The sequence below is a fragment of the Nasonia vitripennis genome, chromosome 2 (genome assembly GCF_009193385.2).
Source record: "Nasonia vitripennis strain AsymCx chromosome 2, Nvit_psr_1.1, whole genome shotgun sequence".
Lineage (NCBI taxonomy): Eukaryota > Metazoa > Arthropoda > Insecta > Hymenoptera > Pteromalidae > Nasonia > Nasonia vitripennis.
In genome coordinates, this window is record NC_045758.1 from 30616924 (window position 1) to 30642849 (window position 25926).

The following is a 25926-nucleotide window of genomic DNA, read 5'->3' on the forward strand; positions in this document are numbered from 1 at the left end:
TATTCATTCATTTTTATTTTTCCATCAGAATCTTCATAGATAACCGCTTTGAAATCACTATCATTCAGCTAACGAACTCATCGCCGCTGCACCTTTCCAAAGCCCGTGACGCCGCAGCGAAAGAAGAAAACATCCGTAATGACTCGTACGCCGAAATCAGCGCACTATTTCGAAGCAAGATAAGCGCCTGTCACACGGAAACTCGATTTCGGAACTCTTACTTTTTCGGATCGTCATATACCTATACACGCAGCGCAAACAGCAAAGTTGAGAAACGCCCTTATCAATTTTATCTCTGACGGCACGCGCTCAAAAAGCAATGGAACAAAAAAAGAAAACATACGCACATCGCCTCGCTCATTACACGAAAAATATAGGGCGCGGTAAAGGGGAGCGAGTGCGCACTCTGGGCTCGGAATGCGGACGTGTATAGGTATATACCCATCCGCGCACAGTCGAAATCGAGAAAAAGTGTGCTCTCGCAGGTATACCTGCGTGTCTATGTGTATATCTATATAATACAGACCGGCGCCGAATGTGCCATGACGAATCGTCATAAGCCGATCGCGCAGCTCTCGAAAACTCGCGCGCCAGTGCGTGCACATACACGCACGGAGAGTGGTAGGGAACACTTTCCCTTGCGGCAGGGATGGCGCCTCCTCGTCGCGGGAGAAAGAGAAGGAGATTGCGTCTAAGTGTGTCGAGGTCTTTTCACGGACAGTCGGCCGCGATCGTCGTCGCGCGCGACACTTCCGTACGCCTCTTCTCCTCTCTTTCTCTCTCTTTCTCACACTCTGTCTCTCTCCCTTGGTATATATCCTCGCGCAGCGGCACATAGTCCTCTGCATCCTTGCTTCGCATCGTCTCTTTTTTTTCCTTTTTCATTTTTTCGAGGAGTGACTCTCGCGGTTCTTCTCTCTCTCTCTCTCTCTCTCTCTCTCTCTCTCTCTCTCACTGTGTATATGTGCGTGTAATCTCGCGCGAGCGCGCTTCTTTCTCCCGCTCGGATGCGCCGAGCGAACAGTTGAGCCCGGTCCGAGGAGAGGAGCGCAGTGCAGCGAGTGCAAGTGATTCAAGAGCCCGCAAATGTAAGTGAACACGAGGTAGACAACGAGCGCTCGATCACCCTCGTCACATGTTGCTGCCATCTATGAGAATGTCAACGTCCAGCGCGATTGGTGAGTTAGATTTTATTTATACATAATCCTGATCGGTAATTTTTTCGATCACGCGCATACCGATTTTCTCTCGCCACACGCACCAGAGAAAGCTCCGCACGGCGTAGCGGCTCTCGATTCCGAGCGTTATTTTTTAGAAAAGAAAATAGTTGCCGATCGAACAAGCCCATTGTGAAAACAAACAATCGAAACCAGTGCAATTACGGTACCTGAATTCGCGCTCCGATTCGCATCCTCTCTCGCCAGAGATTTCCCGCAGCCAAAAGCACAAGTCAGAGAGCAACACACTCGTGTACCGATTTTTCTTCCCCTTGCCGATCTTGTTGCGCATATCTGGCGCATCGACTGCAAATACAGTTTCGTTTTATATACCGATACGTGTAGTATACTGAAAAAGAAACGAAATAAGAAACGAGAGAGCGATCGAAGAAAAGGATCGGACCGTTATATGCTCGTGCGCGCGTAAAAAGCAATGCAATATCCTCGGCGGCTCGAAATCCATTAAAGAACCGCTCGATGCACCGCAATCGCCGCCCGGACGTGTAATATAATCGTTCTTAAGCTTCGCGCGCGCGGGAAGATGATCGCGACCGTTGATGCATCCCCGATCGGTTGGTGTGCAGTATGCTCGACAACAACTCGATCCATACTTCACTGATACGTTTTGCACATTGTATCGTAGTTTGAGTTTATACACCTACGATTTCGAGACTATCGCGTGTGGCACTTCTCGCGCGCTCGCGGCTGTATAAATCGTATCTAGGTTACCAGGCACGCAGCGTTCACATCGTGCAGTAACAATAAGAAAAGAAACTGGAACGATGAAATTGTTTTATTTTATTTATTTTTTTTTCATTTTTTCCTCGACCGCGCGCGAGAGCGAGTGTGAAAAATGACCTGTTGCACTTTCGATCTCTCGAGTGCGAACAATACCGATCGTTTGGCTAAGCTGTATTATGATATAAAGCTCGAGAAGCAAAAGGAAAACGAGCGAGGAAAAAAGAGATCGGCATCGCAGCTTTCACGTACGAGAGCGCAATCAGTGTAAATAAAAAAAAAAAAGCGACCGGTTCCTTGCGTCGAAATCCGAAAATCGAGCGCATGTGCGTAAGATAAGAGATACATGTACGTATATTCATGAAGCGATGCTATATGGAAAGGGATGCGCGACGCTGCTGGTGATGTCATATACCGGTCGAATTATAAGCGAGAGGAGAAACAACACTCGCGATATATCTCGGGTCAGATGTAGGCGCGATGAAGCTGAGTGAGAGAGAAACTTAACGAAATTTGCATAAAACCAGGTCAGAGCGAATAAAAGCTGCAGTTGCCGATTTCACTAGGACTGCCTTTGTATATATAAGTATATCACACAGCTCAGCGCTTAATAAGCCGTATATACGCTATATAGTATACTCGAGAGTAATTAGCCGACCGATTGTTCGCTGAATGAATCTCGGATTTTCCTTTCTCGATGTCTGCGCGTGTCTGTATACAAACACTTTCTACGTGACTCGACGGCAAATAAAAAAGAAGCGAATTTCTCTCTGTCGAGCAGCGAAAATGACGGATAGCCGGGCCAGAGGACGTCGCATTCCTCTCGCATTGTGTCGCCGCGTGGGATGTGTGTATATACCATACCGACAAGTGGGTCAAGTTATTAAACATACTGTATGTGTGTGTGTGTATGTGTGTCGCGCTAATGCAAATCGGCTGTTTCTAAAAAATTGTTATATAGCCGCGACGTTACACGCGGGTGTGTAGCTTCGCAAGAGCTGAGACGCGAAACGGTGACAATAAGCGTAAGTATATATATATATCTAAGACACAGAGATAAGCGATCGTTTCTAACTAAGTGTATATACGTGTATGCGCGATCTAGTATACACACGCACAATGAGCCGTGTGCGTGGCTGTATATCGGCGATGAATCAGTGAGTGGAAGAAAGGCACACTTTCTCGCCGAGGGACTTTCACCGTCGATGAAGTCGTGCTCGCAAGGCTATACTTGTATACACACACACACACACACACACACACATGGCCGAAAAATCCTGTCGGCTGATTTATTAGACAGTTCCGGAACCGCGTCTCTCGCATACGTCCCTTTCGATTACTTCATAGCCGCGCCGATGGCTACCGAGCTTACACTTGTTTTCTTTTTTTTCCGGTAGCGGCACACAGCTCATCAACTATTAACAGTCGTGTAACGATCTCGTTTTACCTCTATATAGACGAAAATTCCGATGTGTCTGGAGTAGACCTAGGTTTATTTGAATTTCAAGCGTATACGTGCTCCGCTATTTTCAGAGGTATTTTTAGGAGCTTCTAATCCTTTTCACTACGATATTTCATCCGCGTGTCTCTACAGTCATCAGATGCGTATACCTGGATTCGGAGAAACTTTACGAGTCTAACGAATTTTGATCAGTCGCGAAAATAGGCTGATCGAGCGCTTTGCCGATTTCGACGAAAACTCGTTTAAAAGTTTCTTCGCAAAAGAGTAACAGAAAAACTTTTAATACTCACAGCTCCGCGCGGTAATTACGAAAGTCCATACGGCGCGAAAAATTCAAATGAGAGAAACTCCCGCCACATATTAGACGTTGTACGCTGCAGACTCCGAGACGAGGGTCGCGTCGTGCACCCGATCCGCATAACAAACAGAGAAGAAGAGCCGTGGCTCGGTTACGTAAGACGTGGCGCAACGAAATTGCCAATGTATTAGCCGATGTCTATAGAACCAGGGGTTTTCCCGGATCTGCACCCGGACCTCCTTTAAGTATATACATAACACCCGCGCGGTGAGTTTCATAACGCGATTCTTCGGATAGCCGAGAGAAACTTCTTTTCACGTGATCGGGGTATATACGAGCTCGCGGAAGTCGCTCGAGGATTTCTAGACGTCCTTTGAACAAGTCCAGTCACGTCGACCGCGTGGATGATCACTAGCGCAGGTATATAGATCATCACAGGATTTGATTAGGGATAACGATAAAAGTACAGAAGCTCAACGGCCACTTTCAGTCCATTAGCGCTCGCTTATAAAAGAATCTCTCCCTGGGTTTTTCCGCGCGCGCGCGCACTTTCGTTTAAAGAAAACGCGCTGATCCCGAGAGTGCAATAAAGAGAAGCCCGTGTACGATATATAATGTATGTGCGCTTTTATTTTATGCCCGTATAAAGTGAAAGCCTCGGCTTTTTTCCGCTTAATTTTTATATACGCGGCTTTTAAATAAGTTTCGGGAATTACAGTTATCGCGGAGCTCGCGTTCCGGATTCACATTAAGATCTCGTAATTCTTAACGAGCTGCACGTTTACTGTTACACGTATATATAGTGTGCTTGTCGGTTGATCGAAGGAAAGTGTCTTGATGAGCCGATTTGGGAAGGGATTATAATGGATTTCTAATAATCGACGAGGATTTTCACTGCCGAATAATTACACGTATATAGTGTTGTGTGTGTGTGTGTATATATAGTTATATAGATGCGCACGCAGTTGTCGCGATGTTTACGAATACTCTGCAGCACTTTCTCCCGATGCGGCTGTAGAAAACGTAAGATTATAGACAGCTGGTGAGGAGGATCGCCTTTTCAGAATTACTTTCGATTTCTAATAGTTCCACTATAGGTGACGAACGTCGTTCGTCGGAAAATTTACCGGCTTCGTTCGATGTTGTGTTGACCTGCTCCAAATCGATTATCCGCTGTTTAATTGCTCTGTTTTTCCATTGTAGGACTGTATTTGATATGGACCCTAATCGCTGCAAGTTTGGCCTACACTGAAGAGGTCTTGCAAATCCGCAGCCAACGTGAGTTCAAACACTGCAGCGCATGTTAAATTAAAAAAAAAAAAAATCGATTTAATCGAATCTCTTTAACAGCAGGCCCAACCTACGGCTATGGCCCTCCACCAGCGCGTGGTCCACCTATGTCCTACGGACCTCCACCAGGTGGACCCGTCCGTCGCTGGTCTGAGCCGGAGCTTTCCTGGTCCGACTCAGGACCTATGCGAGGAGCCCTGCAACGTCGGGACACCAGGCTACGTCCTCACCTTCAACTCGTCCGGGTCCAGGAGAAGACCGACCCCCTGACCACCATCACCGAGACCCTCGGCGCTCTCAACACCGTCGGCAGCTACATCGTCAACATGACCCGCGGCGTCGAGTCGTCCGATCCTCCCAAGGAGCTGCCCTCGGCTCTCTACACCATTTCCAAGAACATCCTCGGCAGGAACGTCACGGACAGCATCGCGCCGTTGGTCCGAGGTGTTACGTTGCCGCTGAGGTGAGATGAAATTCGGTGAAATTATGTGGGCTCTGACGTCAAACCCGTTTAATGTCAGTGACGCACTGCGCCGATCTGAATCGAAGTCGACGCGATGAATCATTGCTTTTTCTGCGGGCGGATGCGCGCGTTTTGTAACGATCGTGTGTCAAAGGGAGATATTTCTCGCGAATGGCATTGGGGTTTTGTTTGTAATACTCGAGGACGCGCAGCTTTGTGGCTTTCTGGGTATGGATTGTGCAATTGTGGATTCATTTTGACTTCTTTGAAATTTCTCTCCAGGCCTTCGAACTCCGTCCCATCGCCAGCGATTTCTCCGGCGCCTCTGCAGCCAACGACGTCGACTCCGTCCCCAGTTCCAACCTCGACCATCTCGGCTCTGTCCAACATCCCACACTCCACGACCGAACTCGCGGAAACCAACCCCAACCAAGCATCCCTCTCGGAAGCTTCCAGCAACATAGTTGAACAGGTGATCGATCGCGATCCAAAGGCCAGTGGCTCCGACTCTCCGCCGAGCTGTACCACCGCCGAAGGTGGCTCAGGAAAGTGCCAGGACCTCAGCAATTGCCCGTCGCTCTTACTCGACCTCACCAAACTCCGACAGTCGATATGCTTCAAGAGCCTCTTCGTACCCGGAGTCTGCTGTCCTTTCGACAAGAACTCAGTGGTTCCTCCGTCAGTGCCGAGGTGAGTCGCGTTTTTTCGTGGAACCGGAACTCGGAAGGATATACTCCGGGAGTAATTGTAGAGAAGAGCCGATGCGGTGAAAGTTCGCTGTAATCATCGGGTAGTAAATCAAGCTGGCGTTTTTTTTCTCCGCCGAGGAAATTTATTTTCGGGTTTAGAAAGTCGAGGCTGCGCGTACAGCGTCGTTAATTAAACAATGATTTTTTGTTGCAGCGTTACGCCGAGACCGACGAGCAAACCGACGCCGCGACCGATTCCGCTCTTCACAGTGCCAACGACAACCAGACGTCCGCTCATTGATGGCTCGACCGACCTTCTGGGTAACGGAACCAACGGCTTCGAGTCTATCGACAATAACTTCATTCAAGACGACGATGGTAATTTAGAGAACACGTCGCGCGTATGATCGCGCGAAAGTGACGAGTTGTTTGTTGTTAAAAATAAAAATCGTTATTCCCGATAGAATGCGGTGTGAGAAACGCCGGCAAGTACCGTGTGGTAGGTGGTGAAGAATCGTTGCCAGGTCGTTGGCCCTGGATGGCGGCGATTTTCCTTCACGGATCAAGGCGAACGGAATTCTGGTGCGGAGGCTCGCTTATCAGCAACCGACACATCCTCACTGCCGCTCACTGCACTCGCGATCAGAGACAACGACCGTAAGTCTGGTTTAATGGCCATGAGCTGGTCTATAGTTCGATTGGATGAGATGTACGGTATTACAGAGAAAAAATCAATTGCAGATTCCTCGCTAGACAGTTCACGGTGCGTCTAGGTGATATAGATCTCGAGAGGGACGACGAGCCCTCAACGCCGGAGACTTACTCCGTCAAAGAGATTCACGCACACTCCAAGTTCTCGCGCGTTGGATTCTACAACGACATCGCCATCCTGGAGCTGGACCGACCGGTTCGTAGAACGCCTTACGTCATACCGATCTGTCTACCTCAGACGAGACACAAGGGCGAACCCTTCGCTGGAGCTCGGCCTACGGTTGTCGGTTGGGGAACGACCTACTATGGTGAGTTACATTTAACTTTTATGAAAAAAAAGAAGCAGAAAGTAAAAATTAACAAACGACTTGCTAACAGGTGGTAAGGAGAGCACGGTCCAACGTCAAGCAGTCCTACCGGTCTGGCGCAACGACGACTGCAACCAGGCTTACTTCCAGCCGATCACGAGCAACTTCTTGTGCGCCGGTTACAGCCAAGGTGGCAAAGACGCCTGCCAAGGTGACTCCGGCGGTCCTTTGATGCTTCGCGTCGATAATCACTGGATGCAGATCGGTATCGTGTCGTTCGGCAACAAATGCGGCGAGCCTGGCTATCCTGGTGTCTACACCCGCGTCTCCGAGTATCTCGATTGGATCAAGAGCAACTCGCGATGATGAGATGAAAATTGACGATGAGTTGTTGATCGATTATTGAACGGGTTCGACCATCAGTGAAGGAATTGCGAGGTCTTGATCGCCACTGTCACTGCTGTCGAGACGAATGACCAACCCGAATCGCCATCCCTTTTTTATACCTAGAATTTTCGAAGCGTATGTATATAAGTAAACTTATTGTAGATTTGTTGTTGAATTTTCGATGCCGGAGAGAAAGAGCGGTGTGATGAGCGTCGGATCTATGAATTATTTATGAAAGAAGCACTATTTAATAACTGTTTGTACGTAATGTATAAGGAGATGTATATAGAAACGAATAAATTAATTATTTGAATAAGCCGTCGTTTAACAATTCATAAATAATTTTTTTTATTAATACTTAATCGTTTAATAGCCTTAAAAATGCTGTATAAAAAAATCCTTTCAACGGCAGATCATCGCGCGTCATTGAAGACTAGAGTTTTAGGAAACCTTAAAATAAAGGAAACGCCTTTCCTCAAGATCCAACTGGGTCTTTGGCTTTCAACTCATCGAGGTGATTTTGTACGATAAGTCTCAAGTGTTCAGGAAGCTTCGTCTGTAATGTTTCTTCGAGATCAATCTTTTTGAATTTCGACGCTCGAGTCCCGTCTCGATATCCAACTGACTTGAAGTTACTTTCGACGTCCAGAACAACGTGACTCTCGTCATCGAGTTCGGCTCTACTTTTGACAGTCTCTTGGATGCAGCATTCATCGTCTAGCTTACTCTTGACACTTTGCTCAACACTACTTTCGTCAGATTGTTTGCTCTTTGCGTCTCGATCGATAAAACTTTCATCACATTGTAAGTCAGACTCCTTGTCTTCAGATCTTTCTTCTGATATGTCGGACGTTACGCTAGTCGAGTCACCTAAGCAGAAAAAAAAGTGAAAAGAACGTAACACAACTATATGCAACTAATGTATAATTACTCACATCTTATATCTACGTCGGCACTCGAATATCCTTCTAACAGTTTGACTGTTGGAGATTGCACCGCCCTGTCCAATTCACACATTCTCGCGGCAAGAATTCTGTAAATTCATTATTAAAATATCTAAGTGATTCGTGATCAACTTTTTTCTCTCAACTATATAGAAAATAATCTAGCAGTGAATTACTTGTTTGCTTTTTTCTGATGCGCCAGAGCTAGGTTTTTATCGTTCAAAGCCTCTAGAAGGGCAGTGCAGAGACTATGGAGTTCTGATAATGCAGCAGCTGATTTTTGGGGTGGAATGTTTGGTCCTTGTTGCAGTAATTGTTCCACTTGTTTGAAGTTCATTACAGAGCCTACGGAAGATTTGCCCCCTAATTTTATTACACCTTTTTGTCTCTTGCTATCCAGCATACTCTGAAAAGTAATTCAGCATTCATTAATAGTGTGCAATTTTCACAATAGACGTAAAACAAAAGAATTTCCATACCTTGTATTTTTGAACAGACTGTTGGGCCAGTTCCTTTTCCTCCAGTAACTGCTGAAGCCTTTCTTGCAAGTACCTATTTATAAAAGACACACACATCAAACCTGCCATTCACAATTACATAAATCCAATATAAATGGCCACTAACCGGTTCTCATTGATCAGTGCGTCGACATCCACAGGCCTAGATGCACTTAGTGCCTGAGACAGTTCGTGATTCAGTCTATGAGCCTTACATTTGAAGGCATCTCTCTCCAATTCCAGCTCCTGCTTCTCATCCAGCACAGATTGCAGGTCCAGCTTCAACTGCCTGCACTTGACATTCATCTTCTCCAGCTGCTCAATCATCTCCTCCCTCTGATGCAGCGCCGGAGTGATTTCGCTCAAAGGCTTTGGCTCCTCCATTCTCCTTGAGCGCAGAGCTTTGATGTCCTCCTGGGCCTCCTTGTACTTCTGCCTCAGCGTGTCCACTTGTAATCGAAGGCACTTGTTTTGCTCTCTGGCTTCTATAAGTAGGTCCATTATTTTCGTATCCTCCTCCAGGGTGTTAGCCTTGCTTGGCAGCTCCACTAGGTTTCTGTATCCGTTGACCGTCTTCTGATCAGCTACCTGTTTCCGCCTGCTCAGATCTTCCTGCATCTCCTCGGCCATGAGTTTACATCTGTCTCTCTGCATCCTGCATTGATCCAGCTCCTGGCTGAGCATCATCAGGGCTTGTGTCTTGATCTGTAGCTTTTTCTTCAGGATCAGCTCCTTTAAAAAGCAAAAAACAGACGACCGTTTTGTAAAGCAATCAAGCTCAAACGTCAACAAACGCGCTTACCTGTGACTCCGACATCTGCGTCGTTTCTCCCCTGTGCAGGGGTGAACCTCCCTTCCTCTTGTCCAGCACCCCGTTCATGACGACGTTCCTCTTCTCGAAGAAACAACGACGAAGCGAATACACCCCCGAAAGATGAGGGTTAATCCTTCTTCAGGGCAAGCAGCTGTCGCGTTAGACGCGTCATATGTATGATGCACACACGCTTCTCTTCTCCGCTGCTGGTATACACTTAACGAACGGTGAGTGAGATAAATTTTGTTTAATCGCGTCCGGTTCTAGTCCAGGACACCTTATCGCGTCGGCCGAGCGCCGAGCGCTCGATTGTCGCGGTGTCACGTCGCGGTCGGTTTTTATACTTCTTTACAGCCTTCCTACCCCTGAGAGACTTTCTACACTGAGGGGCCAGGGGGTAGTTAAAGTAAGGGCGCGATAGTACCTGTGTGTTCTAACGATTGGCTCAATCGAGGAGAATCGACCTATCAGAGTGCGGCTTGGCAAGTAAGAATGCACAGCACAGTCGAAAGAAAGCGTAAATGTCTTTGTTCGATTTAAATTTTAGCGGACCCTTAACAGACTTTTAATTATTATTACATTTCTATGAGTTATAAAGAATGAATCGGAGAGTTAATTTTCGATTTTTCTAAGGTCATCGCAATACGATCGATCGATTCTCCATGCGAATAAACAACGAAAAAACGTCTCTTATCCTATGTCGTCTGCTCGAGGAAAAAAAATCCATATAGCGATTAAAGTGCATATCCCCCATATACGTGTGTACACGTGCAGCAAAAATAATGACGTCAGCCCGCGCAAATGTCCCCGCGATCTAGTTCCATCCTCGCGATATAGTTGTCAGCCTGAACGAGCATCAGCGCTACATTTCCCCAGATCGAGACTGTCTGTCGCTGTCACTCCGCACTCGTACGGTATACACTGCCCGCATCTGCAGGCGCAAGTGCAGCCATAAGTACCAGCAGCAACTGCGGGGGCGCGCGAGAGAGCAGGACGGAGCTCGCCGCCGAAAACAAAGAACAGCTCCGCAGTGCGTCGCCGGTCGAGTCATCTCTTTGCGCGTAAACATCCGAGTTGTAGACACATCTTCCCTCGCATCTCGCCGAGTGGAAAAAACTTAACTCTCTCGAGTGGACGAAGAAGAAGAAAACAGTGCAGCGGAGGATGTCAGCAGGTGCGCGTCGTCGGCCAAGCGGAACGACGTCGTGAAGCGAGAGAGCGCGAGAGAGAGAGAGAGAGCGAGAGCCGGCGTATATACACGCTAGGATACACCCCTCGCAGGGGACAACAACACTCGGGAGTTCCAAGAAGCACAGCGTCGCGGACTGCTCTCGCGTAATTACACACCGCGCTAGCCATAGCGTAGAGTAGTGGTCGTCGTAGTCGTCGTCCACTCGTGCATATAACGGCGCTTTTGCGCGTCGGACCGAGCAGCGTTACATACAGGAAGAAGAAGAAGCTAGCGTATAGCATTAGTATAGTAGCGATGCCACGAATCCGGGACGAGCTCCTGGAGAAGTTCGAGTTCGAGGAGCACTCGTACAACTTGTTGATGAGCAGCATCGACGCTCGTGCCTGCTACAAGCCCTACGAGAAGGTGAGGGAAACAGTCACGCGAGTAATTAATCTCTCAATTAGCGAATAGCTGTATAGCTCGTTTTTCTCGTAGAAGGAAATGCCATTTCCACTTCTATACCCCAATCTCCTTACCGAGGCTGCGTCTCTTTTTTTTCTGTGTGCAATTAGCATTACGTTTCTCTGTGTCCATTGCTGTGCGTAGACTTTTATCACTCCTTTTTTTCCTCCAGAAAGAGAGCGATAAATAGGTTAGGTATTGTTGCATGCGAAGCGTTTTACGGCCAAGTAAACACAGCGCGAGAGAGCGCGGGTAATTTCTCTCGCTGTGTGCGTGTGTGTGTGTGTGTGTGTGCGCGGCGCCGACCTTTTTGCGCGCGCGAGCCAACCTTTTAAGCGCTATTACGTGTTCGCGTTGGTTAATTGTTAAATAGCCGCGTTGCGCGTTAATTGCTCATTTACCTTTTTTCACGCGAGAGGGTGGGTCATCAACCGTTTATTATTATTTTTTTTTTTTGTGATTTGGAAAATGGAAATTTACGAGAGACAAGAGGCCTGTTTTCCGATCGCTCGTGACGGCGCAATATTATGAGCGAAACGTGCTCACGACTGCATTGTTTTTCGTATAGATAAATGTTGTCGTACGCTCGCTTACTTGATTATTCGGATAGTTAGAATTCTCGATACTCGATACTGCGCAGAGAGTGTATTACATCGTTCCGTGCGGCTTCGCGTAAAATCGATATATCAACATTTGCAACAGCTGCGTTATTAAAAATAACGCTAGGCCGCTGGTTTTATATTTAAAGCATGCGCTAGTCTGCATGCGTTTCATGGAATACATCCTGTACTTTTTTAGAACAAAATGAGTGCATCTTGTTATTCAAATTTCTAAATATTCTTAAATAATGCATACGAAATTCTCTCTCTATACGTGTAAAAACCCATCCGCGTTATCATTCAAAATACTTCCGGCTACAACCCGATAATAATACAAACTCGTGCAACGTCCTCTCTCTCTCTCTCTCTCTCTCTCCATCCTCTAAACGCACCGCCGCCGTCTCAAGCCTGCACATCCGATGACCGCCCAATTGACAACATATATTTTCTCCAACAACGTGCATCCCATCCCCTCCCTCTCAGAAGACAGGAGAGAGAGAGAGAGAGAGAAGTATAGAAAGAAAGAAAGATAAAGCCCGCTCGGGTATTATTTTTTCCTCGACCAGCGCCGGCACAACGCGACGTGCTCCACTTCTTACTCGGAGCGAAAAAAAAGCACCTTGCGGTCACCGGCTGCGATACACGAAACTTTATAATTGAGCGCTGTGTAAACGCGATTCCGGTTCTTTGATATTCGGCGCGATGCTGTGCGCGATTTGAATAGTGTAGGATAAAATTCGCGCTGGAGCTCGTTTTTCCTTCATGGAAGGCTGGAGAAGTGAACGGCGAGAGAGAGAGAGAGCATCGAAGCAGTAAAGTATATGCTTTTTTGATAATCTAGTTTTTTTAGGAAGAGTGAGAGAGAGAGAGAGAGTTGCGGGAAGCTTTTGTTCCGCGGATGGAAAGTGGGACGGATATTTTTTTTTTTTTTCATCGGGTTTGTTGACCCCCTGAATGACGAAAGTTGGAATATATAGATTGTTTATTGTGCGGATGATTTGTGCACGCGAAGGAAGTGGAATGAAAATAAAGTAGAGAGAAAACCTGTATGTTATCGGGACGCATGGAAACTCGCGCGCGATTGTTTGCGATTTCTTTTTTCCCGCTTCGCGGAAAAAGTGTCACTCCGATCTTTTCTCTCTCGCGCAATTCCTTAGAGAAAATCGCACGACTTATATTTATAACCGCTGTACACACGATCATCGATCAATCAGCAACGCTAAACACACCTTCGTAATCTCCACGATAATAATCCGAGTTACACAACGCGAAAACTCCGCAATTCATTACAATACTTACCTCATCGATATTCGCTCTCAGCCCCGGCGCGACATCGACGCTATAGACCTAATCAATTTAGAAGCGCTCCGGCCCTTCAGTATTATTACTTTTAACGGGCCGGTTCCGGCGATTAGCTCGAATTAGGTAACGCGGCCGAGAAGAAAGGTGGGATAAACCGGGATCATCTCTGGTGGTTGTAAAAAAAAAGACAATGAAAAAAAGGAGAGAAGATCGTGTTTAACGAAGAGGGGGAAAAAATCCGCAAAGTCGTAAAAAAGAGAGCTCGTTGCAGTGTACATAACGTTCAAGGAGACAACGAGAGCCGCTCCCATACGCGCTTCTCTCAACGGGTAAATAGATAAACACAGCGAGTGTATAAGCTATACGTGGACTCGGTCTTGCGCCGATTAGATCGACGTCGCACACGGAGAGACGGTATCTATATGAGAGCGATAAGCCGGATCTCTAATGGACAGTGGATTAGTGGTGGGTTCCAATTTTCGAAAAATGCCCACGCGCACATAGGATATAATATTTTATATAGTTTTTTCTTGTACGCGACGGTAGTAAAGATTATGGGGACGGTTTATTATTATATAAGTTTGTATGTGTATGTATCGTATAGATATTTATTGCATAGGTAGATTCGTCATTGCGATTAGTCCAGGTGACGTAAGGCCTATAGCAGCGTGTAATTAGAAGGTTCATAATAGAGACATTAATGAATACGTGCTCGCGCTAACGCATCGGGTTCGGATATAAAAATCGACTGGTCAATCGTGCGGCTATTTCGATTCGTTATTCTGTGTTTTTTTTTCAGCGCCGCGTGTCGATAAAAAAAAAACCCGATGCTAATCTCGGGAATGCACCGCTTGTATATGAGATCGACGTCCTTTTTCGGTGTGTTACACAATACACTCGACGATTTTTCGTACAGTATACGCGAACAATAGCTCCGCGGCAGCGAAATACGCGCGAAAAAAAAGTGTTTCTCTGATGCCACTTGACACGACCTCAGCATGCAATCAGCTGACTCATATCTCGATGACCTCGACTCCCCGCATAATGCAGCATCGCCTATAGGTATATATACCCAAGTATACCTACAAACCGACAAACGATATCCATCCCTCGAAACAATACACTCTCTTTGCCATGAATAGTCCGATCGAAATCGGTTGAGCTCTGATCGATCCTCTAAAAATACAAGCCGTTTCTAAGTATAAAAAGTAATCGGAGCTGCTGCTGCTGCGCGACACACGACTCAGGAGGCGGAAAAGATCGCATTAGCGGACGCTGCCGATGATGCGCTTGTGTATGTGGACGGAAGAGTCAATTTTCCCTCGCGAGGCTAACTAATGAGTCGACGTCCTTAATTGTTCGCCGAGCGAGTTCCATCGAGGGTGTATGTTTGGATAAACATAATTGGAGAGGCGTGTTGTATTTTTATAGAAAAATTACACGTGCTCGCAATCGATATCGCGTACACAGAGGCTTCACGCGTGTGCAGAAAATGCACAGAGCGATCAGCATAGATTTGAGAGTCAGCAGCGCCGAGGCGAAAGTAGGCGCGCTCTTGTTATATTTCTCTTCGGTTTTTTTCAGCCGGAGAGAGGATAACGTCTTGCATAACAATATGCGCGCGTTTTTATTTTATCGGCGGTGTTATAAGTTAAAAACTAGATCCTCGTATCATCTCCTGTATAACTCGAGCCCCCGGTGAACTTGGCCTCCCATCACGACTAGTTTTCCGATCGAGCTCATCATCCCCCCGGAAAAATTCGCGAGCAAAAATCGATCGTCACGTGTCTCTCCCGCCTCGTGTATATCTAGTATATTATATAGACACTGCCCCCGCGCGAGCGCTATCTCTCACCGCGCCGAGCGTTGTAGGCCTGTCAGTCGTGTACTCGCCGTCGGCGCGTGTACTTACTCTTTCTCTCTATCCCTCTGCAACGCGTTTCTTTTCGACTGCGCCGTCGGTGTTGTTGTACACGCACAAAAGGACTTTTGTGGCGGCTGTGCTTTTTACACACAAGAGCCCCTTTGTGCGCGGCTCTATATGTAACGCGTAGTGTGTAATATGTATGCTGGAGGAAAAGCCGTAGAGAGCCGAGTGTGTGGATGAGTTCGAGAAGTGATAAGTTGTCGATTATAGTCGATCGTTCTGCAGCTGTGCAAACGTTATAACGTAGAGTCAAGTTTCGGTTCTCTCCGATTATGGAGAGTGCTAAGGCCAAGGTATTATTGTTATTATTATTATCATTATTATCATCCCCTCCCCTGTATCTGTACGTTAATTAGCTGTATATCATAATTTATTTAAGCTATGCTATTTTTTTTTTTTTTTTTTATGTATAAGTGCATATTATATTTATGATTTCCATAGTTGATAACCTGCAGTAGCTAGCAAAGTCCAACGTGTTCTGTTTCTTTGCAGTAAAAGCGAGCGTATAGCTGCTGCGCTCGCGTAATCAGTAGCTAAGCGTGTGTGTCCAACTCTGTGCGTCTCTATCTGTCGATCGCTCTCGCGTAAATAGAGTTGTTCTCTTGTGCATGGGTTACTACCGCTGACGCTCCTTGTTTATCTCTGCCTACGCACACACGTATATGACAACCGGCCTCTGATACCCGTTCCAGACATGACGAACGACAGACAGGTAAGCTTCTTCTTCTTTCCTTTTTTTGATTTTTCATTTAGATATCTTATCATCCTGTATGATTTCGCATTCGATGTGTATAGCTGTAATGTATATGTAGATATAATTGTCGTGTGTACGAGTATAGCCTGTATAACGCATTTATTTATAAGCATGATTTCTCGACTTTCACCCGTATATTAATACATATATTACACTCTCGAAAATCGCGCGTCTGTTTGTGCTTCGCACATGTGCGAGGGCCGCATATGAGTAGATCGCTCGGAAATAGCATCGGAAAAGCCGCCGCGCAGATGCAGCGCGAAGCTGCTGCACCGAAGGCATTACGAATTCACAGCGCACATCAACCGATAAATAAATAATTCATCGCGACGCAAAAGTCCCAAAAGATCCCAGACACTATATAATATGTACAACTTAACAACGTAATCTATTGTTTGGTCTGGAACGAAACTCATAGTCGTGGTTCCGGGGCGTGAGGAGCAGCAAGTTCCGTCACGTGTACGGCGCGCCGGCCAAGCGGGAGAAGTGCTACGACAACATCAAGATAACGAAGAACGCCCACGACTCGCAGTTCTGCGCCGTCAACCCCAAGTTCCTCGCCATCGTCACCGAGGTTGCCGGCGGTGGTGCTTTTCTCGTTTTGCCCCTTGACAACGTGAGTATTACCTATACTATATATGAACAAAATTAGTTTATACCGCCGGAGGGCAGTTGGCGCGAAGTTTATGGTACACAGTGACGCATCGATCCGCGATGAATTATACATTCGGCCGTTCGATTGTTTTTCTCTCTCTCTCTCTCTCTCTCTCTCTCTCTCTCTCTCTCTCTCTCTGAATCATTGTCGTCGCGCTTGCTTTTCGAGAAGCTTCATCCTTGAGGCGGCTTGATGGGACTGGAAAAAAATATGCTAATCATCCGATGCGAGGAAGTGTTTCTGCTTCTTTTTTTTTTAACGAGTCGCGAGATCGAAATCGACGAGTTGAAATGATTTCTAATACACACAAGTGCACACCTCTTCATTAGTCAAAGCCCCCCCGACGAAAATCCAGAAACTCGAGAGAATGAGAAATCGTTTAACTCGCGATAAAAATCGCTGCGAATGCCATCGCGCTTAGCTCTCCTGCTTTTTTTTCCTCTAATTGCAGGATGATGCTCACCTCGCGCGAGCGCGGGAGGATAAAATGTACTTTCACTGCCTATTTCACGATGCTAATTGCTCGCGCTCGCTAATCTCGATTTTCCTCCTGCGCACCGCCGGGGAATTTACATTTTTAACCGACTTTCATTGCCACCGGCCGTGACCGCCTCTGTGTGCGCGCGCAGTGTAGATTTTTGTTTATTACACGTTGATTTTTGTGTTGCAGACTGGACGACTGGATTTTAACGCCAATAGAGTCACCGGACACACTGGGCCGGTCTTGGACATCAAGTGGAATCCCTTCAATGACAACGTCATCGCTTCGTCTTCGGATGACTGCACGGTAAGACGGTGGACATTTATTTTTTGTTTGTTCAAAACTCTGGTCTATAGGCTGTTGGAAGTTGAAAGGAGAAAGTGAGATGGTTTTTTTTCGAAAGTGATCTGCCAAGAGTACACGCTTTCGTTTTAAAATCAAATATTGAAACGTTGCTTCCTCCAAAAATTACGCAGAGAATATTCCACTCTTATTCCACTTTCATCCACTATCATAAGCGGCATTACCTTAATATGTTTACCTCTCGTGGATAGGCATAATCGATTTTAAACAGCCCAAAGATTACGCACTCGATATTATAGTCTCTCTCCATTTCACTCACCTCTTCGACCTTCCATCAACGGCCCTGGCGTCACACCTCATGAAGCCCATTAATAATTCCACACAGTACACATACAAAATTGCATCACTGACCAAAAAAAAAAGAACCTAATACAATGCCATATCTCATCGCAGGTTAAGCTCTGGCACATCCCGGACGGTGGGCTGTCCCGAAACCTAACCGACTGGCTGGTGGAGCTTCAAGGCCACAAGCGTCGAGTTGGCTACATCGAGTGGCACCCGACCGCCGAGAACATCCTCTTCAGTGCGGGTTTCGACCACCTCGTTATCGTCTGGGACATCAGCAAAGGCGAGACCGTCAGTGTCATCGACAGACATCCCGATGTCATCTACAGTATGTCCCTTAACAGGGATGGAAGCCTTTTGGCTACCACCTGCAAGGACAAGAAGCTCCGGGTTTTCGAGCCGCGTTCTGGCATTATCGTCTCGGTGAGTGTATAATAGGGAAAGAGAGATCTGTATACGTGAGCTGGGAGTACGATGGATTTTTTAATGGACTCGTAGATAGCCGCGCGGGCGGGAGCCTTTTGTCTTGCCGGCTGGATGGAACTATTGTGGTCTCGATGTATTACAGTCGCGCGGAGATGCACCGAGCTGCAGACACTGCGTGTATTGTGTTCGGCGGTATATGCGACGTCTGCGTGGGTTGGGGTTGCTCGTCGATAGTCTGCTAATTTGTCTGATGGTATTTTGCAGTGATCGTTCGTACAAATTATTTGTTTTAATACGCTAAACGTTGACTTTAAATGCCCGAGTCAACAACGAACATTCTTAAGTAGCTTTTAATCAAGCGAAGTATGAGGGAGAATGATATTAATAGAATTACGTGCGTTGTATGCGCTCTCGAGAGCTCTGACTAATGTTTTCAATGTGCATTCCAGGAGGGCGTATGCCACGCAGGCACGAAAGCCAGTAAGGTCGTATTCCTGGGTGCCTCTGGTCGACTCCTTACCACAGGCTTCAGCAGGCACTCCGACAGGCAATACGCAGTCTGGAGTCAGCACGATTTGTCCGCGCCGCTGACTTGCGAAACGATAGACTCCAGCAGCGGCATCGTTTTTCCTTTCTACGACAACGACACGAACGTGGTATATTTAGCAGGCAAGGTGAGAGACTGAGCAAACACACGTTTGCATACGTTATTACGCGACAGAGTATAAAACAAATTGCCCGTAACGCTAATCTCGTCGTTTTATCATTCAATGTGTAACAGGGCGACGGCAATATCCGATACTACGAGGTGGTGAACGAGGCCCCCTGGGTGCACTATCTCAGTCAATTCATATCCGGCAATCCTCAGCGAGGCCTGGGTATAATGCCGAAGCGTGGCGTCAGCACGGCCATCTGCGAGGTCTTCAGGTTCTACAAGCTTCACGCTACCCGAGGCATGTGCGAGCCGATCTCGATGATCGTGCCCCGTAAAGTAGGTTGCTCAGCGATTAATAATTGCTTTTTGCCGTGCAATTTTGACCGATATTATTTCGATGGTATTAACGAGTGTGCGTGGCGTTCGTAGAGTGACCAGTTCCAGGAGGATCTGTACCCGGATACCGTGGGTACTACCCCTGCGCTTTCCGCCAAGGACTGGATCAGTGGGATGAACAGTCCTCCCGTTTTGATATCTCTTAAAACTGGTTTGTTCATATAATATACTCCTGTTTTAATATTTGCATTATTCGTCATTTAGGATTAACATTATTTATCGATTTTAGGAGGCAGCATTACTACGCACAAGCCGCGAGTATACAAGCCTACACACTTGGCATCGGCTACAGATCTGAACACGAAGAAAAAATTCGCGTTCTTGTCAACGGAGACGGTGCCTGATTATCGACCAAAGGAGTACAACGAACTATCAGAAAAGAGCCAGAAGACCTCTAGTAACCAGAGCACAAAGTTTCACCAGCTCCAGCAGAAGTTCAACAACGTCGCGTTACAGGTAAGACGCTGTACTGCGCACGGTATACATATATATGTTCTTAACAATTACTGGGTGTTGTGTTTGTTGTATTTTTTCAAAACCAGTAAATTAAGCAATCTACACTTGCTCTGCTTGCGCTCTACATGTTCAATTAATCGGATAATTTAGCTTTTTGCCACGAAAAACAATATAATACTTAATGTGGTTTCTATATAAATTTCTGTGCTATTTCAAAAGAGCCTGCTGAGTTTCATAGTAGATAAAAAATTGTATTTCGATGATTTTCTTTGAAAAAAGTCGTTTGTTTAACGCACTAACACTTTGCATGGTCAACTTGAAGACACCAAGATGTAGCATCAAATTCTATGAGCTCGTTAGCAAGTTTGGGAGCTATTCTCATTACTGTAAGGTAGGTTTTGGCGATTCAAATGTCTTTTTTTCCTTATTTTTTTTTCTTGCTAACTTATAACGATATAGTTTAAAACCTGTAGAACGTAGAAGCTTTGTTTCTTTGATTTTAGTTGCATACTTACACCTCTTCACTTGACATTGTTTGTTATTAAATGCTTCTCAAGTACAATAGTTGTTACATTAGTTTGTATCCATTTGCGACTCTGTTATAACTATGATGCGTCATTTGAAATCGTTATTTTTTTTGGTCTAGAATAATATTGTGTCATCGACTATCAACGACAACAAGGCGCTGGAAACTACAGATATACCAAATAATGAAGCTGAACTGCGATTGGCTTACTTACGTCAAACCGATGAACTGAGGTTAGTCAGGCGTCAACTTGCGAATAGTCAGCTACGCGTTAAAGAATTAGAAGAGCAAATTCGAAAGCATCAACAAAAAAGCTTGTAATCATATACGTTTTTGAGTAAGGTATGTAATGTGTAAAAAATTAGCTGATGTTCTTTCGTTCGAACATCTTATATTTTTCTTAAAAAATTGGCATCTAACGATTATTAATAATCGTTGTGCTAAAAGCGAGAGAATCTAGAATGTCATTTCTAGCATATAGTAATAATCAACGTATAGAAAAGTAAGTCTAATGGAAAATTTACATCAAATTTTCAGTATCTAATTTATCATACTTATATTGTACTGAAGGTGAGAATTCACAGCTCATTCTTTGTTTCACTTAGTAGAACTATAGAGGGAGAACTTTTTGGTATTATCAGTTATAAGATAGAATCTGTGATTTGTTTCTTACGTTAATTGATTCATTCCTTCACAAATTTGGAATATAAATTGTTTAATCATTGGCACGATACTTTTTTGATTAATGAACTTATTAATTTATTATCATTGCTAAAGATTTATACCACGTTTTTGGTGTTTATTATATTTTATTTTCAGAGAGTTATAAAAATATTTACACTGCAATCACTTGATGCAAATCTACTTTATTAGATTTGTCGATACTTTTATTTTTAAAATAACATATATACTGCTCATAAGATGAATTATTGTCTCATGTCGTTTAGTAGTATAAACTTGTGATTTTCATATAATTTATATATGTCTATGCTTGTATGTGCGGTAAATTACGTAATATATAATGTATCACTCTTACATTTCAATTAATATGAAAGTATTGCGTTCGAATTAAGACTCAGTTATTAAACATTTAATAACGAATTATTGATTGTAAAAGAAATTGTTGCGTATCTCACCAAAATATTGATAGAAAAAATAACGACAAACAATGAATTGACAAATATTCTTGGACCAAAATAAATAGTATATTTCTGCCAAGTAAGGATTATAAAAGAGATTGATGAGAAATTATATAATATTCAAATGTATTTTTAATACCTCATTATTCATCAGATGTCGAGTAGTTTAATATCGAATAATAAAATTTTACGACTATTCGCGCTTGAAAACGTACAATACTCCTTTATCGATTGCAAACAAGACAATTTTTTCTCGTAGCTTTACGTGAAAGCAATGTTACACAAGAAAAGAGTATTCAACAGTTTTATATAAGATTAATAAAATATTTGCTTAGCCCATGCGTGGTCACGATATTTAAAGAATTTGTTCGTCGAGAAAGATGAATCATTGTAATAGAAACGCACTAATCATATTAGCACTGTATATTAACTTATAGCGTGCCTTTGCAAAGCAAAAAAGAATAACAATAATAATGAAAAAAGAAAAAAAATACGTGAAACTGCCTTCAATGTATTTGCTCCTGTAGCTTCAAAGATTTAGGGCGTTTAACGAAACGCGCGTTTTGTATTTACAAATGACATATTTTGTACTTTTTGCGTCGATTAGTCGTTCACTACATCTATTATGTAGTAGAGCCGACGGAAATTTAACGACGACTAGCAGCATGGGTCGAGCGTGCCAAAAATTGGCCTTACAGAGAAAGAAAAGATTTGCGAGCATTCATACCTTCTCGATGTCGGAAGTACATGCGCGAACGCGTACCGGCGCTTTGTGCGATCATGCCAAAGAGAATATAAAGCGAATGTTGTGAGAATTATATAATACACAAATGAAATACACATAAACATATATTATTGTATACAAACCTATATAACGCTCGTCATCGTTGTCTGACCTAATTTTCGCAGGTAAAACGCGCGTGTGATGCTATTTCTGCACAACTATACAATTATACACGAAAGTGATGGATATTTGTATGTACGAGAAATACGGCAAGATCGTCAAAAATTTTTAATGATAAAAGAAACCTCTCAATAAAAGAAACGAGTGTCAAGCATTCAAAGTATACATAATATCATTTAATATCATCTTTTTTTGTAAAACCTATAAAACAGTTCGAATTAATGTTTGCGAGCGTACTTAAATCTAAGTTATTTCATCTATTTGAACGATGGGGCTTGGACGGATTGTAAAAATAAGTCTATAGGTAGAAGTTAAGTCCTATCTCCTGAAGATGGCGAAGCCAAAGCTCACTACGGCTAAGAAGCTGTTGACTAGTTTCGAAGGCTTTAAGTCAGGCGCCGGGTTGCAGCCGTTGGTATCGCAAGTGAAGACACACGTTCTGTAGGTGAGCTTGTCACCCGGCTGCTTGACGTAGTCGCAATAGTTGCCCAGGTCAACCGATGAGCAGAACCGCTTAGTTCCGATTCCACCTATAATTTATTTTGTATTTTAGTTATTGTAGAATTACACTTAATTTAGCTATCGATACTACATGTTAGCGGCTCTGTTAGTGCCATGTGTTATTTTTGAGAAAAGATATCAGTATGTATAGAAGACGTGAGGATCGATACGTCAAGTGATTTGCGTCACTTTTTGAAAACTATTTTTAGGGACGTTCGAGACCCTCTCGTATAGGCATCAGTTTTCATTAAATCACTTCCGCTAAATATCGATCCGCTCCTCGAGATACTATCTGGTGCAGCATCGACGAGTAGAGCACACTAATGGACCAAATTTTGTTTGATTAGAATCAATCTTTCGCTTCTGATATATTTTCTGTCGTGTGTATGAACATGCAAGGGATAATGACTGATTATAAATGAAACGTTATTCTAACACTGTAAAAGTGCAAGCAACATACACTCCAGGAACTTCAGGATATTAAGTGTCTTTGTCTACAACACAAAATCATTTCCTCTGAAACGTCTTGAAACGTCACAAAAGAAAACAATTGGTCAAATCGGTTCACACTGAATGTAAAAAATACAGTGTCGCAAAAACGGTGTATAAAAAAAAACATCAAAAACGTCATTCTCGATCAGCTGTAAAAGAAGAACCTCCGTATCGTCCGACGGTTTTCACGCAATACTGTGCCTCGAAGACGTGATTGCAGTTCCTGGGCTGCAGGTAATTAGTCACCAGTTCAGGATTCTCGCACTTCCACTCCTCGGCTGAGGTGCACTGGTAGCAATCCAGTGTCAGGACTCCAAATATGCGTTAAATCAGTAATATCGGTTAGTGCTATGTGAAAATTGATTAGAATACGTTGTTATGGACGTTTTGATTATTATCGGAGGACTTTCACCAGGACTTCCCACAGTCTTCCCATTACCATGATAAATTAGATGCGTTATTTCCCGCTACCCTGCGATTATTCAAGCGATATGCGATATTATGTTATTGTTGTGACGATGCGATCGAAGCGTTTTTACTTAAAATTTTCTCTTGCTGAGAAGTATAATTTACCCTCGAATCGACCAATGTGCTTAACGCAATACTTGGCCCCGTAAACATCGTCGCAGGACTCGGGCTCGATGTCGTAGCCGTGGGTCAGAAATTCGTTGCACAAAAAGGGCCGAGAACTGTTCGTGCTCATGCATCGGTAGCACTCGAATCCATGGGCTGTTCGATAATAACAAAAGACAAATCAAAATAACGATGAACTTAAAATAAATCAAGGTGAATAATGGATTCTCGTTTGCAGAGAGGGAGAGCGTCGCGTTATATGTAACATTTGAAGAGATAGTGTTTGCAGTGCGTCTATACGCCGCTGATGATGCGCGTGCGAGTCATCCTAGCGTGAACGAGCAGATAATAATTCGCTCCGAATCCTGCCGTCGATATGAACTTGTGTACTGTAATCAACGAAATTTAGCACGACAATCAAATCTGCAACGTCGATTCCATCCGGGCGGATCTCATCTCCCGCTTTATTAGGATCAAATTTTAAGTAAAATAGCCCACTCGAGAAAAAAATCGACATCTCGCTCAAGAGGGCCATCGGGGGCTTGAATTAAAATCTTATAAGGGCTATCGAGGCTCTCGAGTGGCCGTGGAATCCTTGTTTACGAGCAGGAGATAGTTGCGCTTATGATGCTCCGCAACTCGCTCATCGACGCGATCGAGTATAATTAAGTGTGGTTCCGGGCAAGTTTGCAGTGCAGCGCGCGCCCGTTTCGGCTTATGTTATAATTAATGCAGCGACTTCCCTCGCTCATCTCGTCGTTGCAGTAGAGGCGATGTGTAACGATTTTCTATATATAGGATTATAGTTGAGTGGACTTTAAACGAGGAAACGTCGAGGCTGCGCGATTTTGAGGGCTTAATTTTTCAGGTATCGCGTGAATAATTATCCGAGGAACACGCCGCTGTGACCTCATTCGTCTACTCGATCGATTATTGTTAACTTTTTTAGTTGGCGATCGATTCGTCTTATCGATTCTCAACGCTTTTTCCCCAATTCACCTGATAAATTATCGTCCCAGAAAAGAATCGATTAATTCTTCCTTCGATAATAATTCAGTGCGGCTTTACTCTATTTCCGCGCATCACTTTACACAGCCTCCGAAAATTCCTCTAATCAAGCCGTGACCAATAGCTACTTATACAGAAGACGGCTCGCGCGCAAACACACCTGCGTGCGCGTTCTCCACGCCGCGCGACTGTGTGGCAAATCGCGGCTCCAAAAGCTTCCCCTGAAAATCTCGCTTGCCACCCTCCCCACATAATCACTCCAAAAACAGTCTGACCGCAACCGATCGTAAACAACAAGTTGATCTAAAAACCGGACCCGCATCGTCGTTACCGATCACAGACCCCGCCCAAAGAGCGAGCGACGCGTCTCCGACAACCGCCGCTTCATACCCACCACACGACGCATACGTGTGTGTACACACAATAATGCACTCGCGGCGTGGCTCTCTTTCTCACCTGTTTGGAAAGTCAACGCGAGCTGCAGCAGCAGCAGCAGCGCGAAAATCCCTCTGGTACACCTGGAGCTCGAAAGATCCATTGCCTTTTTAATCTCCGCACCTGGGAGAGTTTCAGGTTAACAGTAAAAATAAATATTTGTGGTCGGCTGGCGAGCGTTACCAAGCGACCTGGCTTCTCGCCTGCGAGGTAAGGACTAAACTGCTGCTCTGGAAGCCAGGGAGAGAGGCGAGGCTTCGCCTGTGTGACTCGCCGCCGCGTGGAGGGGGACCGCAGGCGCTTGCCGGAGCTGACACATCGCACGCGATTTTTATTGGAGGATCGTTGGGCATTCGAAACAGTAGCTTCGTTTTATAGCTGTAAACGATTTCTACAATTTATTATTATATATTGCAAGATTCAATAGGTACACAATGTGTATAGTGTTAAGTTCGCAAGTTCGAAAATTCGTATAATAGATTGTTGAACGGGCAGGTGACGTTGATAAAAGTTATTGACATTGTTCAAAAAGGTACTGTTAACGACAACAGGTACTGAGATATAAATTTTAGACGGAATTCACAGGATCATAACG

The 25926-nt window shown here is 44.8% G+C and overlaps 4 protein-coding genes across 15 annotated transcripts; 2 read left to right on the top strand and 2 right to left on the bottom strand.

Moving 5' to 3' along the window:
- Positions 1–44: 44 nt before the first annotated feature.
- On the top strand, positions 45–7879 carry LOC100122412 (proclotting enzyme). Of its 4 annotated transcripts, none has more exons than XM_008206133.3 (8): positions 45–1178; positions 4919–4993; positions 5066–5468; positions 5751–6158; positions 6372–6535; positions 6622–6814; positions 6899–7176; positions 7247–7879. In XM_008206133.3, exons 1-8 carry the CDS (start codon positions 1136–1138, stop codon positions 7540–7542), a joined length of 1860 nt encoding a protein of 619 aa, XP_008204355.1. In that variant the 5' UTR covers positions 45–1135; the 3' UTR covers positions 7543–7879. The 4 variants fall into 4 exon arrangements, with proteins under 4 accessions (XP_008204355.1, XP_016838155.1, XP_031780429.1 ...); XM_016982666.2 differs by having other exon boundaries at positions 5069–5468; XM_031924569.2 differs by lacking the exon at positions 45–1178 and adding an exon at positions 1202–4135.
- Positions 7880–7886: 7 nt separating this feature from the next.
- Positions 7887–11171, bottom strand: LOC100122426 (coiled-coil domain-containing protein 149). Its single transcript, XM_001605982.6, has 6 exons — positions 9807–11171; positions 9132–9736; positions 8987–9059; positions 8684–8913; positions 8499–8596; positions 7887–8433 (listed from the first exon to the last, which is right to left on the bottom strand). Exons 1-6 carry the CDS (start codon positions 9882–9884, stop codon positions 8039–8041), a joined length of 1479 nt encoding a protein of 492 aa, XP_001606032.1. The 5' UTR covers positions 9885–11171; the 3' UTR covers positions 7887–8038.
- On the top strand, positions 10724–22485 carry LOC100122439 (coronin-2B). 9 transcript variants are annotated; one of them, XM_016982674.3, is made up of 11 exons: positions 10871–11415; positions 15775–15994; positions 16455–16652; positions 17362–17478; positions 17929–18243; positions 18696–18920; positions 19028–19237; positions 19331–19448; positions 19527–19753; positions 20076–20144; positions 20400–22476. In XM_016982674.3, exons 2-11 carry the CDS (start codon positions 15977–15979, stop codon positions 20598–20600), a joined length of 1698 nt encoding a protein of 565 aa, XP_016838163.1. In that variant the 5' UTR covers positions 10871–11415; positions 15775–15976; the 3' UTR covers positions 20601–22476. The 9 variants fall into 9 exon arrangements, with proteins under 9 accessions (XP_032453219.1, XP_016838160.1, XP_016838163.1 ...); XM_016982675.3 differs by lacking the exon at positions 10871–11415 and adding an exon at positions 12570–12870; XM_016982673.3 differs by lacking the exon at positions 10871–11415 and adding an exon at positions 15197–15575.
- Positions 22477–25649, bottom strand: LOC100122450. The gene is made up of 4 exons (XM_016982676.2): positions 25353–25649; positions 23889–24044; positions 23480–23626; positions 22477–22852 (listed from the first exon to the last, which is right to left on the bottom strand). Exons 1-4 carry the CDS (start codon positions 25432–25434, stop codon positions 22641–22643), a joined length of 597 nt encoding a protein of 198 aa, XP_016838165.1. The 5' UTR covers positions 25435–25649; the 3' UTR covers positions 22477–22640.
- Between the last annotated feature and the right edge of the window lie 277 nt (positions 25650–25926).